The sequence below is a fragment of the Toxorhynchites rutilus genome, chromosome 1 (assembly GCF_029784135.1).
Source record: "Toxorhynchites rutilus septentrionalis strain SRP chromosome 1, ASM2978413v1, whole genome shotgun sequence".
NCBI lineage: Eukaryota > Metazoa > Arthropoda > Insecta > Diptera > Culicidae > Toxorhynchites > Toxorhynchites rutilus.
Window position 1 is genome coordinate 119345807 of NC_073744.1, and position 26094 is coordinate 119371900.

At 40.0% G+C, this 26094-nt stretch overlaps 2 protein-coding genes across 3 annotated transcripts in view; one reads left to right on the forward strand and one right to left on the reverse strand.

The window, feature by feature from the left end:
* Positions 1-26094, forward strand: part of LOC129767287 (irregular chiasm C-roughest protein-like) — a 434835-nt gene that overhangs the window by 56979 nt on the left and 351762 nt on the right. The gene's annotated exons all lie outside the window — the stretch shown is intronic.
* Positions 380-25635, reverse strand: LOC129761380 (uncharacterized). The gene is made up of 3 exons (XM_055759102.1): positions 25598-25635; positions 650-3958; positions 380-491 (listed from the first exon to the last, which is right to left on the reverse strand). Exons 1-3 carry the CDS (start codon positions 25633-25635, stop codon positions 380-382), a joined length of 3459 nt encoding a protein of 1152 aa, XP_055615077.1.

Genomic DNA, 26094 nt, shown 5'->3' on the forward strand with positions numbered 1-26094 from the left:
TATTGATAATAATGAAGCATTGCTACTGTTTTCGAGGTTGTTATTAACAAAAAGAGTTTATTTCGCTTGTTTAGTCACCAAGAAAGTAAATGTCGTTCTGGAATTTTGTATGTGATTAGATTTCGCTTGCCAGTAGCAAAACCTCCTCCGCTAAGGGTGACAGCTGCGCTTCTCTCGAGCATGAGAAAGTAATGCAACTTTTTGCGAGGCAAGTATTTATTTATTTATTTATTACAATAATCAACAGGCAGAATCTATGCCCTAATGATATTTAAATGGGATAATATTCTCTTAAAATTACGTTTTAATAGCTACCCTACATAAATTGAAATCAAAGCCCTCTGCAACTCTGTTGAACATTCTGAGCAGACCGGATATACTACCGTAGGTCGCGTAATTTGTTCGCCGGACCGGTATACGCAGCAAATTTTGGTTCCGCAGACTTCTTGGAGGCACCTGTAGTTGGAATGAACGGAGCAACGCCGGACACTCTGTTTTCGACGTCAGGACATCAGACACTAGCATAGCACGGGCGACATTGCGGCGAACAGCTAAGGTGTCTAAATTGATTAGAAGGCATCTACTATCATAGCTGGGTAGCCGAAAAGGATCCCTCCACGGCAAGCGTCGAAGAGAAAAGCGCACAAACCTGCGCTGTACAGCTTCAATTCTGTCGACACCATTTTGGTAGTATGGACTCCAAACTTGACAGCCGTACTCAAGAGTCGAACGTACCAGCGAGCAGTACGAAGACTTCAAGCAATATATGTCATTGAAATCTTTACCGATTCGAAACAAAAAGCCCAGACTTCTGGAAGCTTTGCCCACAATTAATGAAATGTGCTGCTGGAACGATAGTTTGCTGTCTAGAAGTACCCCTAGATCTTTGATACAGTTGGTTCTCTCGATGGAAGTATCCAAGAGTTTATAATCGAACAAGATCGGTTCCTTTTTTCTTGAATAGGTGATAATAGCACATTTACTTGGGTTCACCTTCATGCAATTAGCAATACACCATTCGGCAAAACTATCCAGCTGTTGCTGAAGTAGGCAGGCATCGGCAGTCGAGTTGATTATAAAATAAATTTTCATATCGTCGGCGAATGACAAGCGCGGAAGGTTCATCTTAAAATTGACGTCATTGAAGTACAAGAGGAAAATCAACGGCCCCAGGTGGCTGCCTTGAGGAATCCCAGATGGCGCGTCGAATTTGCGCGAGAAATGATCACCAATTTTTACTGCTAGCTGGCGACCGATTAGGTATGACCGCAGCCAACTGATTATTCTGCCGCCAAACCCCAAATTCTCCATTTTAGAAATCGCAATTTCGTGATTAATGCTGTCAAACGCTGCTGTCAGGTCGAAATATATCGCATCTGTTTGTTTGGCGCTATTGAAACCTTCCGTTATATAAGCCGTGAAAGTCAACAGATTGGTTACAGTAGATCTCTTAGGCATAAATCCATCTTCTACAATGTAATGCTGGCAGAAACTAAAGATCGGTTCCAAGACAACAAGCTCAAGCAGTTTGGCGACCGAGCTTAGTGCGGAAATTCCTCGGTAGTTATCGATTTGAGTCTTGGCACCCTTTTTATGTACAGGAATCAAAAACGCCGACTTCCAGGAAGTTGGAAATTTTCCACTAATCAACGATAAGCGGAAAATGCGACAAAGAGGAATCGTCAGATTAGCTGCGCATTTCTTCAATATAATAGACGGAATACTATCAGGACCAACTGAGCAAGACGCCTTGAGTTTGTTCATAGCAGCTTGTACCATTGGCTCGTCAACCTCGATATGGGAGCAAGACTGGCCGAGAAAAGGTACGTTTCCAGCAGCAGATTCAATTTGCTCGGGTGTTATCGACTCATCCGAAAACACGCTTCCAAATTTATCAGCAAATAGGTCACATATCGTTTGTGTGTCAGAACTCCAGCGCCCATTGTACTCCATTGTAGAAGGTAGACCGGACTTATTCCTTTGCTCGTTTACAAACTTCCAAAAAGACTTAGGATTTGATTTCAGTTTCAGCTGCATGTTAGTTATGTAACTACGATAACACGATTGAGTAGCTCGCTTGTATGCATTGTTTAGTCGCACATAATAATTCCTAAGTGGCACGGTTCGGTACTTGGCAAATCGACGTAATGCCGCTCTCTTTGCTGTTTTCATTTGACTTAGTTCCCTAGTCTGCCATGGAGTATGCGAATGCTCTAAAGTAGTTCGCTTCGGTACATGCCTGTCAATAGCATAGTTCACGATAATGGAGAACATTTGAACTGCATTGTCTACATCGTCATAATCTAAAACATCTTCCCAGTCGATAGTAGACAGGACGTTAGAAATGGGGTTATAGTCAGCTTCTTTGAAGTCATAGTACACTGCAGTTGCGGTTTTGCGGAATTGATTTGAAGCAAGGTTTTCCAAAACAAGGTGCAGAGCGGGGTGGTGAGGAACGGTTGTAACTAGCGGAGCAGCCGCTGCTGAAATAACTGGAGCTGAGTCAGCACTGCTAACGAAGCAGAGGTCCAGAATTCTTCCGTTGTTGTTCTCGACATGGTTGATCTGTTGAAGCAGGCTGGTGCTGTACGAATCCAATAGGGAGACTGTGCATGTCGAAAGTGTAGAGTGATTGGCATCCGGGTACAGAAATCCTGATCTCGAAGGTCTCCATTTGATTCCAGGTAAATTGAAATCCCCGATTATCGCAATTTCATCCATCGGTTTGAGTCTAGAACGCACTGTTGCTATCGAATCCGTGTGGACGGTCATCAAAGCTACATCACGGACGCGGTCTGGTGGTACATAAACGGCGCACAGAAATAGCGAGTGATCAAACATCTTAATTTCAACCCACACTTGTTCGATGCTTAACCAAGAGTCATTTGGAACGATGCGGGGTTTTAACTCACGGCGGATGGCAAGCAGCACTCCACCTCCAGAATCTTTCGAACTGTTTGACTGACAGCGATCGCAGCGAAAAACATCGTAACTCTTATCAAATACCTGAGTGGATGTGGTACGGTCGTTTAACCAAGTTTCGGTGAGTGCAATAATGTCGTAACATAGATCAGAACTGGCCAGCAAATAATCCTTAATGCTACTATTCATACCACCAACGTTTTGGTAGTAAACGTGCAAAGTTGAAAGATGGCGATCACTGTTATGTGAATAAGTACCAACAGCCACAGAATGACGATCGTCTCCTTCTGAAGCACATCCTGAGAGAAGTGGGTACTGTAGGCTATCGTATGTTACGTGTTCATCAACAATAAGAGGGTCGCAAGTAGAACTGAAATTACAAGAGCCTTCAAGGAATGATCGACTGTTATCGCACACGTACTTGCCTGAAGGTGCAGGCTGGAAGACCTCTTCCGAACCTCCGTGAACAGGGCCGGGACGACTGCGACGGCAGGATACGGAGCGTGTAGAGGTGACGGAAGACGAAGGCTCGACTGTTACGGGGTCAGGAGAGGCTTCCATAATACTTTGTGGTGTGCGTCCCGGTTGATTCGAAGATGAAATCAGCTGACTTATGCAGGACACAATCGAATTAGGCTGGCTTACAGAAAGCGTTTGTTGTACTTCATGGTCGATGTCAGAGACAGGGCTGAAATTTGGAGGATCTTCAGGGACAGATCGATTGACAAAACACGTATACTTGCCGGGAGGTGTAGGCTGGAAGACCCCTTCTAAACCTTCGTATACAGGGCCGAGACGACTGCGACGGTAGGAAGGGAAGTTGAAGAGTGTGGTGGAAGATGGCTCGACTGTTACGGGATTAGAAGGAGCTTCCAAAGAGCTTCTCAGCGTGCGTCCCGGTTGTCTTGCAGAGGGTACCGTTGACTCGAGATGTTCGAGATCGAATCCGATGCATTCATGTTTGATGAGGAGTTGTCTTCGAGAGGTGCCGTTGACAGTAAACTGACAATTTTCGGACCGTTTTTTGACCGATGATCTTCAAATTCCCGAAATCGGATACTCTCGGGCCACGTGTCACTGAAGAGGGCTTTTTGTTTGTACTGGACTGCAATTCCAAGGAAACGAACTGCAACGAGTTCAAATCTTTTCCTTTCGGAACTAACTTCACCAATATAAGTAATATTAACATAAGCGTCTTTTGAGAACATCGCAAAATTATGAGAAGTGTTTATATTCCTAGTAGTTTCAAGCCACCAATGTATGGCGACTTATATAAAATAACAGTGTAATTCTACGTCCACAATGCGGTCGTATCTTGGACACAACCTCCTATAATTTTTTTGAAATCCAATCTTCTGCAAATGGCTCCAAACGGTTTTATGGTCTATACCCAGTTCCTGGCCAATCGAGCGAGTGATCGCATGCCGGTCTACTTGGATGATTTCAACGATTTTATCGGTTTCCATGACGATTGGCCTACCACTAGGGGTGTATCTTCGACAGCTACTACACCAGAACGAAATCGATCAAACCAATGCTGTGATGTGCGAATCGTTACAGTATCGGGTCCATAAACTGCATGAATTTTTTCGGCCGTCTTCGTTGCAGTTTTACCTCGCAGGTAGTAAAAACGTACAATATGGCGAATTTCTTGCTTGGTGTACTCCATCTTTGACGCGCTATAACTTGAGACTGAAAAGGACAATCACAACACTGTTAAAACGACACTTGTAGCACAGATTGTCGTCTTTAAATAACCGTATAGTATGACCCGATGCGATAAGTACAACACAAGATATGTTTAAGTGTTGCCATATCTTGACAATATGTGCTCCCTTGGCCGAGTGGTTAGCGTCATAACTAACATGCCGGGTGTTCGGGTTCGATTCCCGTTCTGGTCGGGGGAATTTTTCGTCAAAGAAATTTCCTCCGACTTGCACTGTGATCACGCGTATTCTAGAGCTTGCCACTCAGAATGCATTCAAGGCGTGTTATTTGGCATAGAAATCTCAACTAAGTACTAAAAAAAATGACGCAAGTAATATTACGTTGAGACGGCGAAGTTCCTCTAGGAACGTTAGTGCCATTGAAGAAGAAGAAGAAGATATCTTGACAATATACGACATTTCTTTTTCCCCAACCCAATATTTCATTTGCACAAGATACTTATCCTACTTTTTCTTCTTTCTAGGTATGCGACTACTACTGATGAACTATGCATCGGTCAATTGGTTGGTTAACATTCAACACCATACGAGAAAGTTGTAAGATAATTTTATGAACATCTCATGAAAGGGGGTGTCTGTAGCAGGGCTCTGCATAGTCATAGTCAACTGAGGATAGTCAGCTGACTAACTGACTTACTATATCCATAGTCAGTTAGTAATGACTTTTGGCTTTTTCACGCAGTTTCTCCGCCAAAACGACTGAACAGTCATTCGGGCGTTTAGTTGCTATCTCCCTCTACCGATTCGACTATATCATTTCATTCTTCCCAGTCAAATTGTCTTCATTTGAAATGACTTCCCCCAAAATGAATTCGTTCCTCTCTTTCTCTCTACCATATACATGTGCATGCATCGATGTTTGAGTTCAACGTGGTTTGACATACGCTACAGGTGAGCTAGATTCTTTTCTATCGTACACGAAAATTACTTACACGTATAAAATAACGTGCAGTGTGTGTGCACTATTTTGCACGCCTAATACTAACTAATACTAACGCGAGGACCTTGATAGCATACTTGATGAATGTCTAAGTTCGTTGGTTTGAATTCACGATGGGTAGACAATAAACCGTCCTTGAAGGGGCAACTTCTTTTTTGCATCAGAAATCATGTTTTCGTTCCTCTTTATATGGACGTAAAAATAAGATTGTGTACACGGGTATGAGTGTCAGGGGGAAATGGAAGTGTGAATTGAAGTCAGTTGAATGAAGAGTCAGATTTGTATTCATTAGTCGAGTCAGTTAAAATAACCACTGACTGGACTAGTTCACCAGTCATCCTCGCTAGTCAACGCTAGTCAATTCGTTTTCTAGTCAAGTCACTTTTTGTTGTCGGTGACTGCCGAAGCAGTTCTAGTCGAAGCGAAGCTGCTGAGAGTAGAGTCAGTCCTCATTTTTCACCTTCGAACCTTTCGGGCCCTGCTCCGTAGCCACATTGCACAATGGAAAAACATCAATAACTTTAAGTAGGAATAAGATATTGACAAGTTCTGCATCGCAAAATGTTGGTATTGACAAGCTCTAATAGTCGTACGAAGACAGTTTTGATTTAGAATTTGAAATATAAAAGTTAAAGCACAAAATCGCGTTTTTTCATGGTTACCCTAACGCAACTTAGATAGAAAGTGCCAAAAACAACTTTGTGGGAGATATTTGTATTTTAGACGAAAACTGTCTTCAAAAAAGCTGTTACATATGATAGAGTGCTCATTTTAATGTTTTCAAAAATAAGGTTACCAAAATTGTCGATGAAATAAATAACTAATAAATAATCTTTATAGATAGAGATACACATAGTTCGACAATGTTATAGCCCCAGTTATTTTAAACAACTTTATAGAACAATTTTTTTCCTATCTTTTAATATAATCGATCTAGCGCTTTTTTCTAGGGTACATTAGGGTGACCATGAAAAAACTTTTATATTTCAAATTCTACATCAAAACTGTCTTCGTACGACTTTTAGAGCTTGTCAATACCAATATTTTGCGATGCAGAACTTCTCAATATCTTAATCCTTATTGATGTTTTTCTACCCAAAAACTCATGATTTCAATTAAAATTTACTCAAACCCAAAAAATAACAGAGTGTTGAAAGTCAACCATCTTATAGAGTGAAATATGCTCTTTTAAATGCCGTCAATAAACGTTGTTTATGTTTGCCCCAGAAAGAATGACAAACAATTGAAGAGAGCGTACTTTTTGGGAAGAAATGTCAATAACTTTGAGTGAGGTTGAGATATTAACAAGTTCTGCATCGCAAAATGTTTGTATTCGTAAGTTCTAAAAGTCTTACGAATACAGTTTGTATGTAGAATTTGAAATAATATTAAAGTTGGAGCAAAAAAGATTTTTTTTTTCATGGTGACCCTAACGTAACTTAGAAAAAATGCGCTATATCAGTTGTTTCAAGTGATGGAAAAAAAATTGTTCTTGAAAAATGTCTCAAATAACTGGGACAACAACATTGTCGAACTATGTTTACCTCTATCTATAAAGATAAGAAAGCTGATTTTTTTTATTTCATTGACAATTTTGGTCACCCTATTTTTAATAACATAAGAATGAGCGCTCTAAAATATTTAACAACTTTGTCGAAGACAGTTTTTGTCTAGAGAATATCTGTCGAGCTCTAAATGCTAATTTGCACTTAAATACATCTCCTGGACCAAGATAGGTCTATGGTACTAGGTGAGGCCGTTTCGTTACTAAGTTGGTTAGGGGAGCGGTATATGAAAACAGTACGGAAGAAAGCAGAAGGGAATTATTTCCTTGAAGCGTGAAAGAGACAGACTGATCACGAGCGAGCTTGGGTACAAGCGTATTGTGTTTTGTTTACAAACAGAACACAGTAGACTTCCAATATGGCTGAAGAGTGGTTTTAGCAAGTTGGCCCACCTTAGGATATACTTCTACGCGCCTTGTCCTGGACCATTGTGCATTGGTTGCGCGTTCGCTTAGTAAGCGATCGATCGTGAGTTCAAAACTCAGGGCCCTCATTAACCATCTTTGTGTTGTTACAGAATAGCTACGTCCACGCAACAATCATCAGCGATGGAGATTGATCCTTCTTCTTCTTCTCTTCTTCTTCAATGGCTAACGTTCCTAGAGGAACTTCGCCGTCTCAACGTAGTATTACTTGCGTCATTTTTATTAGTACTTAGTTGAGATTTCTATGCCAAATAACACGCCTTGAATGCATTCTGAGTGGCAAACTCTAGAATACGCGTGATCACAGTGCAAGTCGGAGGAAATTTCTTTGACGAAAAATTCCCCCGACCAGAACGGGAATCGAACCCGAACACCCGGCATGTTAGTTATGACGCTAACCACTCGGCCACGGGAGCACGGGAGGAAATTGATCCACGATCGAAATAATATCGATTCATCCATACAACTGCTCTGCTCTGCAAGACACATCGGGCTGTGCTGTTCTATTAATAAATCAACAATGATCAAATCAACTGTCTCCCCGCTGTCCGGTCTAACTGGATAATGGAAGAACAGAAGGAAAACTCTTACGCCTAAATGGCTACTATGTAAATGTGTACCATATGCAATGGTATAGATGGGAATACTCTAACTAGTGGGCTAATTATAGATATGATAAACATGTGACATGTAAACGATTAAAATTCGGCTCTGTTACAGCTAAAAATGCTGAAATGCCTAAAAATGAACAAATGGGATAAAAAAAATCTCATGAATGATATCTATATCGATAGAGGATTCAGGTAACGATGAACGGTGTGCGGATCTCAGGTGACCTGTCGGAATCATTTGAGACTCACAGGGGACTTCGACAAGGCGATGGACTCTCCTGTCTGCTCTTCAACGTGGCGCTGGAAGGTGTTATGCGGAGAGCGGGCTTCAACATGCGGGGCACGATTTTCAACAATTCTAGTCAGTTTATCTGCTTCGCCGACGACGTGGACATAATCGGAAGAACACATGCGACGGTAGCCGACTTGTATACTCTACTGAAACACGAAGCGAGCTGATTGGGCTTGGGATCAATGCGTCTAAGACTAAATACATGCTAGCTGGAGGGACTGATCGCAACAGAGTTCTTCTTGGTAGTAGTGTTGTGATCGACGGCGACGAGCTCGAGGTGGTGGAGGAATTTGTCTACCTTGGCTCGTTGATAACAACTGACAACAACAACAGCCGTGAAATTCGAAGACGCATTTTCAATGGAAGTCGTGCCTACTATGGGCTCCGCAAATCCTTGAGGTCCAACAAGCTTGGACCCCGTACGAAGTGTACCATGTACAAATCCCTAATTCGACCGGTTGTTCTCTATGGGCACGAAGCATGGACGATGCTTGGAGAGGACTCACAAGCGCTCGGAGTTTTCGAACGCCGGGTGCTCAGAACAATATACGGTGGTGTCAGGAAAACGGAGTATGGAGAAGGAGAATGAACCACGAACTGGCGCAACTCTACGGCGAACCCAGCATCCAGAAATTCGCTCAAGGCTGGACGAGTGCGATGGGCAGGGCATGTTGCAAGATTGCCGGACAGCAGCCCTGCAAAGATGGTGTTCGCATCTAATCCGGTAGGAACAAGATGGAGAGGAGCCCAGCGAGCGAGGTGGTTGAACCAGGTGGAGCAGGACTTGGCAAGATTCGGTGCAGCCGGGAGTTGGAGAACTGCAGCCATGGACCGGGTTTATTGGAGAAGAGTAGTGAATCAGAGCTAATCTCAATGGGATGTAGAGTCATAGTAAATAAATAAAAATCGATAGAGGAAATGAGGAACAATTTCATCAAACGTTCGCGGTTCACTATTTTTCATTAACATGAATTATTATCCATGATTATCCAGCAAAATTATGCACAACAAAACAAGATGGTGTCGTAAACTCAAAAGGGAATTGACATATTAACTATGTAATCTGCACATTGAAAAAAAAAACTTTCACTGAAAATATCTCATCCTTGCAATAGAGTGAAGAACTCAATGTTTGGTGTAACAAGATCATCAAAACAATGGAAATGTAAGTTTATTAGAATCAATATCAGAAACAGCAAGTTCTATTTTTGAAATAAAAAAATTATAATTGGATTTGGTTTGAATACAGGTAATATGCCGGTATTTATATGACATTATCGTTTTTATTCTGCCATTCATGATTCTGTTGAATGGTATTTGTTGGATACTAGATTAAGGATAATCAGCTAAAACTGCATTTTTATCGAGAAGGTCGGGAGAAGGGAGTAAGTATCGAGAATGCGATGTGTGTAATGAAGATCTTATTTCAGAACGCCTGTTCCAAATGTTTTTGTAAAACTTTTTGTTTTTTTTTCGTACAATTTTATGTCAGTGAAGTTTCAACGGCATAAAATAATTTAGGAATCAAAGTGAAGAAATCATGTTTTTCAAAAAACGATATTCAAATTTCGATTATTATTACTCATTTTACTTATATTTTGGACGTGAACGTGAGCTGCCATCAATTCTACCGGCTCTGATTTTACGTCAACAGTGTCAACCTGCCATCCTTTTTAAGTTTCTGTTTGATAATTTTCCAATTTTTGCTCGATTCGGTCCCATTGGGCGGGTTAATGTCTTCTTCTATAAAATCCACTCCATTGATGTCACTGATGTATCGTGTAAGAAGCCAAATCGGACATAATCTTCACAGGATCCTTTCTTTTCTCCAAGCCTTTCCACTCATATATCTTCGAGTTTATAATCGCTTCTTTGGGCCAAAGTTTTTTTTTGTAATACACCCTATACGGCCACTCTTTATACGGATTTTCGTTGAACAAGCTTGGAACCGATCCGATAGGGTTTGTACGAATTTGTATTGGAATAACTGATTCGTTATACGGTTTTTTTCTTAGCGGCCCAGGAACGTATCTAGGTCGTAAAGCGAGGTATGGGTGTAATAAAGATTTCCATTGACGAAAACTTTTCAAGACGTCGTATACGGTAGATTGGGCGATTTTAAGGATAGTTTTCATTAACCTGATCGAGTCGGATTTTTTATTTGGGTATCTATAATAAATTTTGTTATCTTCTTCTATCAGTTCCCGAAAAACATGACGAATCGTAATGAAATTTCGACCATTGAATGAAGAACGATTCCAAAAATAATATTTTCAAAGCATTACAAAACCCATCAACCACATCAGATGTGATTTCCAGCACAATTGATCACTTGGTGACTGGTGACTTGGCAGTATGTCCTCAACAAGAAAATAGTGATTGACAGCATTGACACAATTATACAAAGCCAATTTAAAAAAGAATAGAGAAAAGTGTTAATGCAGGTAAATGGAACGATAACTATATAAAATTAAATTTTAATAGGTTTCATACCATTACGCATGAATTAAATACGAAAAATGCAAATGAATGGACTACAACCTTCATCGTTCGCACAGATCCAAGAACGACCAAACCGAGAAATGAAAAAAACAACTGTTTTGTTTCATCCGACAAGCACCAAGTATTCGGAAGTCTACCGTCTACATCCTGCACCGGAGGGTGCCCCAGCCTGGATCGAGTGGAAATAGTTTACTATGTTGTGGAAATTGCTGCTTTTACTATTTATTTTCATGCTGAATGTATACCTGTATACAAACAGAGAGAGGCATCGCCAGGAGCATGTGGCGTACCGGGAACCGAGTAAAGGTTGGACTCGATCCAACTCGACCGTGAAGCAGAGCCCATCACAGCAGGGAAAATCATTACGACAAAAGGTGAAAATCGTGTGGAAAAAATGCTTGTGTTTGATTCGTTACTCTTCTGGCGCCAACATGTAGAGGGATCCTGGGAACCTTGAACGCTTGAGCAGGTTATACCAAAGCCAGAGGAGAATAAGGAATCAATTCTTGTCTGATACACAGAAGGCTTGATAATAGCGAAATTAACGATAACAACAAAAGGACAAACCCGTTGTAGCTCGAGCGATGGCAACTTTCATCTCAGCGTCAAATTGGGCTCGCTGTTGGTTTTTTTTTAAGAATTTGTTGCTATGATTCAGATGGAACCAATGTTCGTTATCATTAAGCGAATTTTGCGATATATTCTAGTGGTGGAACAAAATATCCCCACTTGTTTATTTTCACAACGAGAAAGCGGTTTTTCACATTGCATGATTTCGCTCGTTTCATGTTATGCTCATCAGAATTTGCCGGCGTTAATTTCGCGCTAGGTTTCAAATTTTATCTGCACTGAATTTTGCGCTTAAATTTGCGTAATCAATTAGCTAAAACGAATCTAAAAAGCAAATGAATGCGAATCAGGGAATCGATCTATGATTGAGTGTGTGCTGGTGTCTGTTATACATATCAGAACACAAACAGAGGCTGTTTCATTTCTTAGCGCAGGAATCGGAGAAAATGTTTGTAATGGTGGGGAACAATTAGAATTTAACAATTGCTATTTCTTCTTCATTTACAATTTACTTATGCTTTGGTTGAGAAAATCCGATTTAAACTACCAGGGGTATGCATTTGAAACCAGAATTCACACATTGATAGGCACATATACCAATTTAAAAAAGTACAAATGATGGTTGTTCCTGTGTAATCAATGGTTCGTGGTTCCAAAAGTTACGAGAGCGTCACTTTTCAGTTCGAATCTCCCAGTAGTTGACTAAACGAAAACATTTTTCGAAAACTAAGACCTCTGTTTTAGTTTGTAGTCTCTCGTGACACTCTGTCGATCGAACAAGGTAGAAAATTATTATCCAGGAAATCCGCAAACATCCTTGTGGTACGATCCACCGTGATGTCCGGTAAAAGTACAATGACTGCATCGATTATTGACGTCCAAAATTGATGAACGTGATCTCTTATTACACTTCTGAAAAACTTTTTCAACTTCTGCGTCTGGATAACTCATCTATGTGTATTTCGGATGAAATTCAATTTTTCGTTCGTCGCCTTACACTCTATCAAACCAAATCAAACAATAAGTAGGGTTATATATTTTTTTCCAAAATTTCACTTCTTGCCGTAACCGAAATTCCGAATACTTTCGAGTAACCCTTAATGTGAGCTATTTAAGTTGATATCATATACTCAATTGGAAATCAGTCAAATGGTGTCCATGGTTTAATTTTTCTTCTCAATGCTCTAACTTTTATACTTCAAATTTCACATGCCAACTGTCTTCGAAAGACTTTTACTAAGACAAACATTTTGCGATGCAGAACTTGTCAATATTCCAACTCCACTCACAGTCATTGATATTTCTTCCCAAAAAATACGCCCTCTTTATTTGTTTGTCATTCTTTCTGAGGCAAACATTAAAAATGCTCATTGACAAAATTTGAAAGAACATGTTTCGCTTTACATAATGTGAGGTTTACAACACAATGTTATTTTTTGTATTTAAGTAAATTAAAATTGAAGTCATGAGTTTTTGGGTGAAACACCATCAATAACTTTGTGTATGATTAAGATATTGACAAGTTCTGCATCGTAAAATGCTGGTCTGATAAGCTATAAATGAAAACCTCGAGTCACGGTGTTTGTTATCGAACTCCACCGAAAGGGCTCGACCGATTATGATGAAATTATGCACAAAAAACTTGGTAGGCATGAGAATAGGTTGTAAACTAGGATATCGATTACTATATTTTTAATATAGATTAAAGTGGCCCTATGCAGAAAAAAAAATTGATTTTTTTTCTTAAATTTCGCTTTAAACAATTCATATAAGCACAAATTTAAGCCCCCATACCCTATTTTTTTTATCATGATTTTAGTATTTTTGTTTAAACAATATTCAAAAAAATTTAACCATCGTTCGTTTTTCAAACGGAACGAATTTATTTATGTTGTTAAATGACAGATGACGCTACGCTCGCTACATCGAACTATAACCTCACTTCGTATAAAGTCAGGCGTACTGTCGGCGAGCTGCAAGTGTTTTTGAATGAATACAAACAATTATTGGAATAATTCAAATAACACTCGGTCGGTTTACAAAATGACAATCACGCTATTGTCATGATTCCTGATAAAACACCTGCTGCAGAGCACGTGTGTAGATTCAATGCGCAAGCATTGCTAGAATCATAGAAGGCGACTGTACAGTGACGCGAGAAATTGTGATTCGAGGAAAAAACAATAATCTGGAATGCATTAGTTCATACGACTCCCTCCATGTTCTTCTTCAATAGCACCAACGTTGCCAACGTTCGCATTATCATCGTAGCATCATTTTAATAGTACTTGATTGAGATTTCTATGCCAAACATACACCTTAAATGTTTTCTAAGTGACTAGCTCAGAAACATGGGTGACTCACATCATAGAGTGAGAAGGGTCTCTTAGACGAAAAATCCCCCAGCCAGCCTGAAGGGACAAGACGAATATTTCATAAACATTAAACAACGAGACCCCGCTAATGGTAATTAATTCATTTTGAACATCATTTTTCATTTTGAATTGTATCTTATGGAGATTCGATATTATCAGACCAACGCCATTCTACGATGTCGTGAGCTGTGAGTTCAAACATAAAGTGAAGTCCTGTCGGATTCAGTCCCACACATTGCTGGTGTTGAAAAAAATTACTGCAGTCTTCCGGTTTAATAATGTTTTTATTTGGTTGTTAAAAAATTCCTTTGAATGACAAGAATGACAACTTTTGATTTTAAAACTAGTAACATCAACATGGTAAGTATTACAAACATAAATATATAAACAGTAAGTATTTAATTGATTTTAGTTACTAATCTAATTCATCTATTCTTTCTTTTCAGGTCCTATAGAAACCCTATTGAATTTAGCAATTGTTCAAAGTAAACACTCACGTTTAATCTTCTCCAGTAATTTTTATCTATCTGCTTTGATCGATCTGGAATTTAATGCTTTGATTAGGTTGATATTTGTAAGAATCGCATGATTTTACCTTATTTTTAATTTAATAAAATCAATTTAACTGTAATCATATTTTCTAAACATTGAAGTACAACTTTTCACTCTCAGTACCTTTTGTTTGTTCTGTTTACCAATGGCAGCAATACCTTTTGTTTATTTGTTTACCAATGGCAGCGACTCGAAATACTCCGTCATTATTCGTCAAGATGTACACATCCAGGGGTGAATGCGGCTTGACCTATCGGAGGTTCGTCACGGTTGTGACAGCTGGATTTATTCAGTTGGATGAAAGACGCGAAGATTATCTCATACAAACATTTTTAATCTGTCTACTATCAACTACTAATCTGTATTTTGAAATCCGATCGAGTCAGAATTACTCGAACGAACTGCAATTTTGCATTCGACATAGCCGACATTGAGCTCCGTGTATCATTTATGTGAACCAAAAATGGTTATGGATTTTCGAGTGGATTAAACACGCTTTTAAAACATGAATTTTAGATGAAAAATTAGCTCTACATATCAAATGTGTTCTATGTAAAAAGTAATATATTCTCTGCCAGTGGAGAAAAAAAATCTTGAACGAAAATTGTGTCTGGTGAAATTATGTTATAGATAAAGTTTTGGTGGAAATGCATAAATACATTTGCAAGTCCGTGAATTAAGGAAGCAATATGGCTGTATTTTAATTTCAAAATACCGTTGTGAATACTCTATTGAATGAAAACGACGAAATAATGCGTTACCAAATAGGCCGGTACATCAGTTCATTGAAGTTGTCTGACGTATCGTTGGTCCCAATTCATGAACAGTAATAAATCTATTTTCCACCAACGATACAACAATTGAACGAAATTGATATTGATATTTTTCCCTCATTTTTCTACTCCACGAAATAAATATATTTCTTTTTGCACTTTACATTTAACTTTAAAAGACCAAACATGCCAGTTACGTCAATGAAATACATCGAATCACTAAACATTATATACATTTTCGTTCAAATCTTTTAATTTGTTCTGTTTTATTGTTTTATTGACATTCGATTAATTTTAGAGATCGTTGAAACATTCAAACAGGCTTAAAATACATTACATATATTTCATTTAACACCCAACATATTCACTAGAAATAATTGCTATGGCAGAACAACGTTCGCCGGTTTAGTTGGTAAGCCATATGTATAGTATGTAAGTATGTAAGTAATGTAAGTATGGAAGTTAGAGCAAAACATTTTATTTTCATGGTCACCCTAATGCAAATTAAAAAAAAAGCGGAGTAGAGTAGATATCAGATATTGACAAGTTCTGAATCGCAAAATGTTTGTATTAGTAAGCTCAAAAGGGTTTTCAAAGACAGTTTGCATGTAGAATTTGAAATATGAAAGTAAGAGCAAAAAACAGTTCCAACATTGTCGAACTATGTTTACCTCTATCTATGAAGATAAGAAAGTTAGATTTTTTATTTCATCGTCAATTTTGGTAACCCTATTTTTAACAACATAAAAATGAGCTCTCTGTCATATGTAACACCTTTGTCGGAGACAGTTTTTGTCTAGAGAATAACTGTCGAGCTCTCAATGCTAACTTCCACTTAAATGCACCTCCTGGACTATTGTGCATTGTGCAGTGGCAACTATATTGCCACCAATTTTATCAACTGTTTAAAAAGTTCCAATTTCCTTATAAAGGGTTACGGTGAGCCACATGTCTTTTCTGTTACGCTGCCATTGGCGTCTCCGGAAAAATTTGAAATCTGATAAGACAACATCAGGCGGGGGAATCTCATAGTTTTTTGTCTGTTTGTCGTAGTGGAACTTACGACCGGCAGTTGCATTGGAAGTTATTGAGAACAACCAGGACAAAAACATTCGCTATCCAACTCTTGACGAGTAAAGTTCAGTGTCGTTATTGTGCGTTGCCACTTTTACTATTGTGCGATTGGTATAGTGTACGAGTGAAGGTCATTGCTGTCCGCTTTCGAATTGACCTTTTGTGAAGTGGAACAAAGGAAGCAGCGCTCTTGCAGCTTGCAGCCCTTGGCGGCTGTTGAACATCGGCATAACGGGATCGCCATCGTGTGGCTGTCGTTAACGGGAATTATCATCACGTGATCGTGTGAGCTATTCTTGCGCTATTGTGTTGATCCATAGCGCGTAGCCTCTGTCTCTCCCTGGTTAGGGCAGTAGAGCGCAGTATCGGAACAACTTTTATTTTAAGGTACACATATTTAATATTAATATTATTATTCAACTCATTTGTTCATTGTTTAATATTATTATCATAATTTATTTTTGTTTTGTTATTTTTTTTTCGAGATTATTGTTAAAATTAATAATATATTAGAAATAAGACAGAAATTTTTGTAAAATGGAGGATAGTGGAGGATCTCCAGAGATGGAGATCTCCGATAATGAATCCCATTTAAGATCTGGGAAAAAACATAAACGAGTCCCTCAAAAAGAAGATAATTCTTCTGGGGACGAATCTGCTCATCCTTCCAAGCCCCCCTCTAAGAAAATAGCAAGCCTCCCTTCTGAACCGACTGTTACTTCCACTCCCTCTCTCCCATCATCGATTTCGCTTCCCCCTTCTGATGTTTCCGATCCAACCCAATCCTCGTCCTCGTCTTCTCCCTCTGTTGTTTCCGCTCCACGTGTCAGAGTTTATCCAGAAGATGCACCTGGAACTGGCCCGTGGGTTGTTTTCCTCCGGCCAAAACCAAAAGGAAAAAGCCTTAACGTGATTCAGATCATGAAAGATCTGGCCAGATACACTTCTGTATCTGAAATTCGCAGGGTTAGACCGAACAAATTGCGGGTTGTCGTGAATGAACGGAAACACGTAAACGAGATTGTTGCTGACCAACACTTCACTCTCGAATATAGAACATTTATACCCTCCCATAACGTAGAAATTGAGGGGGTGATAACTGAAACGGGTCTGACGAGAGAACAAATAAAAAAAGAAGGAAAAGGCAAGTTCAAGAAGCTTCCCTCAATGGAAGTAAAGATCTTGGACTGTCGCCAACTCGGGAAACTCTCCCATGATGGGGACCAAACTAAATGTACGCCGTCAGACTCGTTTCGAGTCACCTTTGCTGGTGCCGCCCTCCCTGACTACGTTATGGTGGACAAATTGAGACTACCTGTGCGACTCTTCGTGCCAAAGCCCATGACTTGCAACAAATGCAAGTCAGTTGGTCACACTTCAGATTATTGTGCCAACAAGGAGCGCTGTGCCACTTGCGGAGAGCAACATGAGGGGAAATCCTGCAGTGCGATTGAGCATAAGTGTCCATATTGCGGAGGATCCCCACACGCGCTCTCAGCTTGTGAAACTTACAAGAGTCCCTGGGAGAAACAGAAGCGCTCTTTAAAGGAACGCTCGAAGCGCACTTTTGCGGAAATTTTAAAGGGCGCTTCTCCACTGGCCCAACAACAACAACCAATCTCAACACACAATAGCTTTTCCACGTTGCCAGTTGATGAAATGGAAGCGGACACAGCTAGCGGGGGCACACCGTTTATTTTCAAAGGGAATCCCCGGCGCAAAAATGTGACCACTCCCAAAGTTCAAGAACAAGTCCCCCCGGTGATACCCCTAGTTAGCTTGCCTAAAAAATCGAGTGCAGCGGACAAGCAAAATCAGGTTCCTCCTGGCTTCCGTGGGAATAGTTCACCTTCGAACGACCCAGCACTCGAGGGGACATCAAAAACCCCAACTGTCCCTGTTTTTCCGTCCAGCTCAACTTCCCAATCGGGATTTATAAAGTTGTCTGACCTTTTGAATCAAATCTTCAAGTGTTTTAATGTTTCCGACTCCATCAGAACCATTGTCATCTCAATGCTTCCAGTATTAAAGACAATTTTACAGCAATTGATGCAAACATGGCCCCTCCTTGCAATGATTATCTCTCTTGATGTCTAATTTAGATAGAGAGGTCGGAGATATCACTGTTTTTCAGTGGAATTGTCGTAGTCTTATCCCTAAATTGGATACATTCAAATTTTTAATTCATAACTTCAATTGTGATGTTTTTGCTCTGTCCGAAACTTGGCTTTCTTCGCGAGATGATATCTCTTTCCACGATTTTAATATTATACGCTTGGACCGCGATGACAGATACGGAGGGGTACTATTGGGGATCAATAAGTGCCACTCATTTTTTCGAATTGACCTTCCACCTATTGGAGGAATCGAAGCTGTTGCTTGTCATGCAAACATCAGAGGCAAAGACCTCTGTATTGTCAGCTTGTATTGGCCTCCGAGAGCTGCGGTTAGCCGCAAACAACTTGATGACATGGGAGCCGATCTGGCGTGGAGGTAACATCCATACTTCTCACGCTCAAGATCACGAGTTCAATTCTCACTCCCGACATTCTTCCAAAATGGAAGGTAAAAGTGACGAACCAGCCAGAAGCGTTGAAAGTCACTATAATACAGAAAAAAAAAAAAAACTTGATGACATGTGCTCACTCCTTCCTGAGCCACGATTGATCTTGGAAGACTTCAACTCTCACGGAACTGCCTGGGGGGAACAGTACGACGACAATCGTTCATTGTTGATATATGACCTTTGTAACAACTTCAATATGACCGTTTTGAACACTAGGGAAACAACACGTGTGCCTAAACCTCCTGCTAACCCAAGTGCTCTTGACCTCTCGCTTTGCTCGAATTCACTATCGTTAGATTGCAAGTGGAATGTTATCCAGGACCCCAACGGTAGTGATCACTTGCCAATCAAAATTTCCATCACCATTGGGTCGAATTCTTCTGAATCTATAAACATGGCATATGACCTCACAAGACACATTGACTGGAAAAAATATTCGGACGCGATTGCTCTAGCCATCAATTCCAGAGATGGTTTACCTCCATTGGAGGAGTATAACTTCCTTTCTCGTTTGATCTATGACAGCGCGGTTCGCGCTCAAACGAAACCCATCCCAGGTTCCACTATTCGTCGAAGGCCTCCCAATCTATGGTGGGATAGCATATGTTCCAAGCTTTATGTAGAAAAATCGAATGCATTTAAAGCTTTTCGGAAACGTGGAACCCCTGAAAATTTTCAAATGTATTTAGCCCTTGAGAATCAGTTCAAAAATTTGATCAAAGGGAAAAAACGTGCTTATTGGCGAAATTTCGTGGGAGGTTTGTCACGAGAAACGTCAATGAAAAAATTATGGAAAGTGGCTCGAAACATGAGAAATCGCTCTTCAACGAATGAAAGCGAAGAATATTCACATCGATGGATTTTGAATTTTGCACGGAAGGTTTGTCCTTATTCCGCTCCTGTGCAAAAAAATGTTCGAGATATACCACAAGATAGGTGCGATCTTGATTCCGAGTTTTCGATGGTAGAATTCTCTCTTGCTCTCCTTTCATGTAACAATTCTGCTCCGGGGTCGGATAGAATTAAGTTCAACTTGCTGAAAAATCTCCCTGATGTGGCGAAACATCGCTTGTTGAACTTATTCAATCGGTTTCTGGAGCATAATATTGTTCCAGATGATTGGAGACAAGTACGAGTTATAGCTATTCAAAAACCCGGGAAACCCGCGTCCGACTTCAATTCGTACCGCCCAATAGCAATGCTGTCTTGTATACGGAAATTGTTGGAGAAAATTATCTTGTTTCGCCTTGATCGATGGGTTGAAACGAATGGCCTACTCTCAGATACACAATATGGGTTCCGCAGGGGCAAGGGGACGAATGATTGTCTTGCGTTGCTTTCTTCAGAAATTCAAATGGCTTACGCCGAAAAAAAACAAATGGCTTCAGTATTCTTGGACATAAAGGGGGCCTTTGATTCTGTTTCAATAGAGGTTTTGTCAGACAAATTACACTCTCGGGGTCTGCCGCCTCTATTGAATAATATGTTATATAACTTGCTTTGTGAGAAACATTTGAACTTTTTTCACGGAGATTCGGCAGTAAGTCGGGTCTCTTACATGGGCCTCCCCCAGGGCTCATGTTTAAGCCCCCTTTTGTACAACTTCTATGTAAGCGACATCGACAATTGCCTTACAGAAAATTGCAGCCTAAGACAACTTGCAGATGATGGAGTGGTGTCTGTCGTAGGATCAAACGAATCCGACCTGCAAGGACCCTTACAAGATACTTTGAACAATTTTTCAACCTGGGCCATTGGGCTAGGGATCGAATTCTCCACGGAGAAAACAGAGATGGTGGTTTTTTCTAAGAAGCATAGACCAGCAAAACCAAAGCTTCAACTTTTGGGTAAACCGATCACTCATGCTATGTCATTCAAGTATCTTGGGGTCTGGTTCGACTCCAAATGTACTTGGGGGGCCCATATTAGGTATCTGAGTAAAAAATGTCAACAAAGAATAAACTTTCTCCGTACAATTACCGGCACCTGGTGGGGAGCCCATCCAGAAGATCTTATAATGTTGTATCGAACAACTATTCTCTCAGTGATGGAGTATGGCAGTTTCTGTTTTCAATCAGCTGCCAAAACACACCTCATTAAACTCGAGCGAATTCAGTATCTTTGTCTCCGTATCGCGTTGGGATGTATGCCCTCAACGCATACCATGAGTCTCGAGGTTTTGGCAGGCCTACTCCCACTAAAAGATCGCTTCAATTTATTATCTCTTCGGTTCTTCATCCGGTGTAAGGTCATGAACCCATTGGTGATCGGAAATTTTGAGCAGCTGATCGGGCTAAATTTTCATTCTGGATTCATGACTTCATATCATGAATTCACCTCTATGCAGGTTGTTCCTTCTTCGTATATTCCCAACCGTGTTTGTTTTCCTGACTACATCAATTCCTCTGTACATTTTGATCTGTTCATGAAGGAGAAAATCCATGAAAATCCAGATTATCTTAGATTGGGGTTCGTTCCTACAATTTTCAATGCAAAGTATGGGCGTATCAATTGTGATAATATATACTTTACTGATGGGTCCTCTATGTATGAGTCCACAGGATTTGGAGTGTTCAACGTATTTTTTAGCACCTCACACAGTCTTCAGAATCCTTGCTCGGTATATATTGCTGAATTGGCAGCGATATACTGGGCACTGGACAGCGTCGCCTCACGACCTGTTGAACACTATTACATTGTAACGGATAGTCTTAGCTCTGTCGAAGCTATCCGTTCAGTGAGGCCGGAAAAGCACTCGCCGTACTTCCTTGAGAGAATACGAGAAATTTTGAGTGCTTTAACCAGACGCTGTTATGTCATTACCTTTGTCTGGGTCCCTTCACATTGCTCAATTCCGGGTAATGAGAGGGCTGACTCATTGGCAAAGGTAGGTGCAATTGAAGGCGATATATATCAGCGTCAAATCGCCTTCAATGAATTTTATTCTTTAGTTCGCAAAAATACCATCGCTAACTGGCAACGCAAGTGGAATGAAGATGAATTGGGCCGGTGGTTTCACTCGATTATCCCAAAGGTTAGCCTCAAACCGTGGTTCAAAAGTCTGGATTTGAGTCGGGACTTTATTCGCACCTTCTCCCGACTCATGTCCAATCACTGTTCGTTAGATGCACTACTCTTCCGTTTCAATCTTGCCAGCAGCAATCTCTGCGTTTGTGGCCAAGGTTATCACGACATCGAGCACGTTGTTTGGTCGTGCGAGGTGTATCTGGTCGCCAGATCGAATTTAGAAAACTCCCTTCGGGCCCGAGGAAGACAGCCCAATGTGCCGGTGAGAGATGTGTTGGCTCGGTTAGACCTTGATTACATGTCCCATATATATGTTTTCCTTAAAGCTATAGATCTTCGTGTGTGATTGTCCCTACATCCTTATACCCTCCTTTCCTTCCTTTGCGGGTAATTCGTCCCCTTGCTATAAATAGTAGAATAAGTTGAAATGTAAATAAACTGTAGATATACGAATAGATTTAAGAATTGAGTGTTCATCAACATTGTTACAATTTCCTTATATCCCATCCTTCTCCTAAAAATATGTCACCCTTCTAAACTCGAGTACACCGCGAGTAATCGGTTTTCCACCTTACTAACCATAGATGTAAGAAAATTGTTTATATATATATATATATATATATATATATATATATAGTTTTAAAAATATATTTAAGAATTCGGCTCCTTTAAACTTAAGTAACTGAGCCTGTAAAAATAAACGAATTAATAAAAAAAAACCAGGACAAACTAAGGGTCCACGAATGCTGATTTTACGAAGGATACAATTCCAATCAATCTATGAAACAATGACCTTCTACGTGGATCTTGGACCGAATAGGACGTTGCAGCAGAATCCAATGGTTAAAATACGCGCTTTGCAGTTGTGCAGAAAGGTTCTTACAAGTATTCATGAACAACGAAACGTTGAACAAGATGTTCTATGTAATACGAGTTAAACTTTTGGTATTCGCTGAGATTGTGCAGATATAAGTGTTCTTCGATTGATGCTCTTTTGACGTTGAACATCGAGACACCAGATGACCAGGCATCTGACAAAAAATTAAACATAAGTTGGGTGTTGAACCTATTTGAAAGCTCTCAAAATATTACTTTTTTTAACCGCGAAATGATTAAACCATTTTTTTTGCAAGAAAAATAAGTATTGGGCTTTGAAATTCCAAAATTGTCACTACTAGGTGAAACAAGCTCACAGCTTTCCCGTTCATTTCAATTAGCAATTTTTTTTCCAATTTGCTTTTTCCACTTCTCTGAGAGTGTATGAACTCACGCTAACGCCATCCAGCAGCTTTCAATGAGTACTGTTTGATCGCAACTTGATTTGAATAACCTTTCAGTTTGAACCGATGAGATTCGATTTATTTTCTCATCCATCCCTGGGGGAATATTTCCCGGTGTGCATACAGTTGTTTGTTTTTCATCAAATGCAATTGCTTACTCATTTGCATCAATCACTATCCTACACCTGATCGCGGCCGAATAGGATTTAATCGCTGTCTTGTTTGCGCACGGGGACTGCTCATAGCCAACTCATTGGGCAGATAGGTGTTTAGTGGTTACTTATGATGAGAGCCTAACTATATTGTGCGCACATAAGTACATCAATGCGTACTTTCATAGATTATCTTTCGATATAGAAGTGGGATGCATATGGTGTCATCCGAGCGCGAAAACGTGACACAACATGGCGGTTAAAGTGTTGATATTTGGTGTAGGCTGGGGTACAAAATTTCAATTATTAAATCCGGTTAAACATAGTCTGATATGAAAAATCAACACCAGAGTGTAGCACTCCTGATAACGGCCAATTGGCATGGTAACAAGAAGGCTTACACGCAGAAACCCGTTCCTGGTAGGTTGACGTGAAGGAAACATGAGTACTCACCAGTCGACGCGGGGAAGCGTGTAACATTGTAGCGAGATCGTTATCGAATGTTTACCAACAAAATTGCGCTGAATTTGTGCGCTCGACGTTCGATGGAATGGTAACGAAGTGCTCTTCGTTCCATCGAAAACAAGCACAGATTCATGAAAAGAGGGGGGTGGGAGCGAAAGTTGAATTATACAAAGGGGGAAATTGTTAAATTGTTTGTGTTTAGATCGTTTCACCAATTTGTTTCTTCATGACAAATCGCGAAGTAATTGTTTACACACGCGAAATTAGCCGATTCGATCAAAAGGATCCCGCGACGGGTAATTTGACTCGCAACGCATATCTGCCCTACACAAGGATACGTTGTTTTATTTTGTTTTTTTTTCATTTTGCGACTTTGCCAAATAATAAGTAACTAGTATTAGTATCGGTTTCAGTTATCTCAAACTAACAATGCACAATGCACAATGGTCCATGAGATGCATTTAAGTGGAATTAGCATTTAGAGCTCGAAAGTTATTCTCTATACAACAACTGTCTTAGACAAAGTTGTTACATATGATAGAGCGCTCGGTTTTAATGTTGTCAAAAAAAGGGTGACCAAAATTTTCGATGAAAGAAAAAATCCAACTTTCTTATCTTTACAGATAGAGGTAAACAAGGTTCGACAATATTGTAGTCCCAGTTATTTGACACATCTTTGTAGAACAAAGTTTTTCTTTATCTCTTAAAATAATCGATATAGTTCCTATTTTTCTATGTTACGTTAGGGTCACCATGAAAAAAAACTATTTTTGACGTAGAACTACGTCTTTCATTAAGGGTGCCAAATTAGAAAACAGGTCACGTTTTTATGAAATAATGTTAACGTTAACACTTTGGCGTCCGGCGACACCACGGTGGTTACGCACGCAAACTAGCGCCTGACTGCCGGCGACACCACAGTGGTTACGTGCGCATAGTATATCAGTGGCCGGCGATGTACTGTTGATTTCGATGTACTGTTTTTCGAAATAATCGGTCGAAGGTTTTTCAATGTTTTTAATAAAATTAAAACAGACCGAAAAGTAGAACATTTATTCGATGATTATCCGCATTGACATATAGTGGGGACAATACGGACATGTTTGTAATATTTACGTATGTATATCTTCGAAATTTCATGAAATTAGGGGAATAGGGTTGAGAACTTATGAAAACTAACGATAAGATTAGATTTCTATTTCTAGATCTAGATCTAGATCTATTTCTATTTCAATTTCTAATTTCCCGATAATGTCAAAAACGGGCGGCGACAAGCCAAGTAATCCGAGTTAGTGCTGCCGGCGCCAAGCGCATATTTTTTTTCAAATCATGCGGACTTCAAAGTGTTAATAACTATTTTTGCTGTGAACGGATTTTAATGATTTGCATACCAATCGAATCGGAAATTTTCTAAGATTTGTTTGATACGCTATACATTACTATCGCATATTCTGTATACGGTTTAAATTGATGAAAAATGGAAGCAATCTCATTTCCCCATACTTTTGTTCTGTCCATTTGTGTGCTTTTCCGAACAGAGCTGTCAATAACGAGCAACTCCTTGATGAGCAACGAAGGGGAAATCGTAGGATTTAAAGTCTCCGTGAACAAAGAAAAAGAAGAATAACGCCTACAATATAAACAGTGGATCTCGCTGAGGCAAACGTTCATTCTTCGTGAGGACACCAACTGGACAACACCGTTGCTGGGCGAGCAGGACGGCGAGGGATCGAGTGCCTTTCTCAAAGCAATTTGAGTGAACGCGACCAAGTTACTCACCCGTTCGTATCTGCTCTCGTGTGCATTGGCCCTGTCATTGTTGTTTGGAAGTGTAAATTATGCAGCCGTAATGATAAATTTAAACATGGAGGGGAGATGGCGGGTGGGAAATATTTGCGCTTGGATATTAGTAATGAATCTCTGCTGAGGCAAATAATCAGTTTTTTTCCAAGCAGTAAACATTGTTTGTTTTCCGTTATCATAAAGGCTTCGTTGGTGCCTTTGACATTGCATCAATGCATTGAACTGACGCTATGGTGAAGCAGGCGTTAAGGTTGTTCGCCAAAACATTATTTGGGGAATACCAAGGATCTTGAATGTCGTGCTGGATTGTTATAAGTCATTTGGGTTCGCGTGCCAGTCGCAAAACTGCCTTCAGTTAAGGATTGCATTTTCGCTCGCTAATCGTGATCCTAATGAAGCAAAGCTACTCTTTTCGAGGTTATTAAGATTAACAGAAAGAGATTATTTCGTTTATTTAGTCACCATGAAAGAAA

Bases quoted from the DNA above. Each gene is read 5' to 3' on its own strand.
- LOC129761380 (XM_055759102.1), bottom strand. From the start codon at position 25,635: ATGACAGGGCCAATGCACACGAGAGCAGATACGAACGG. The intron at 3,959-25,597 runs GTGAGTAACTTG...GGGAATTTGAAG, and splicing joins ACGAGAGCAGATACGAACGG to ATCATCGGTCAAAAAACGGT. The intron at 492-649 runs GTTTGTGCGCTT...CGTCGAAAACAG, and splicing joins ATTGAAGCTGTACAGCGCAG to AGTGTCCGGCGTTGCTCCGT.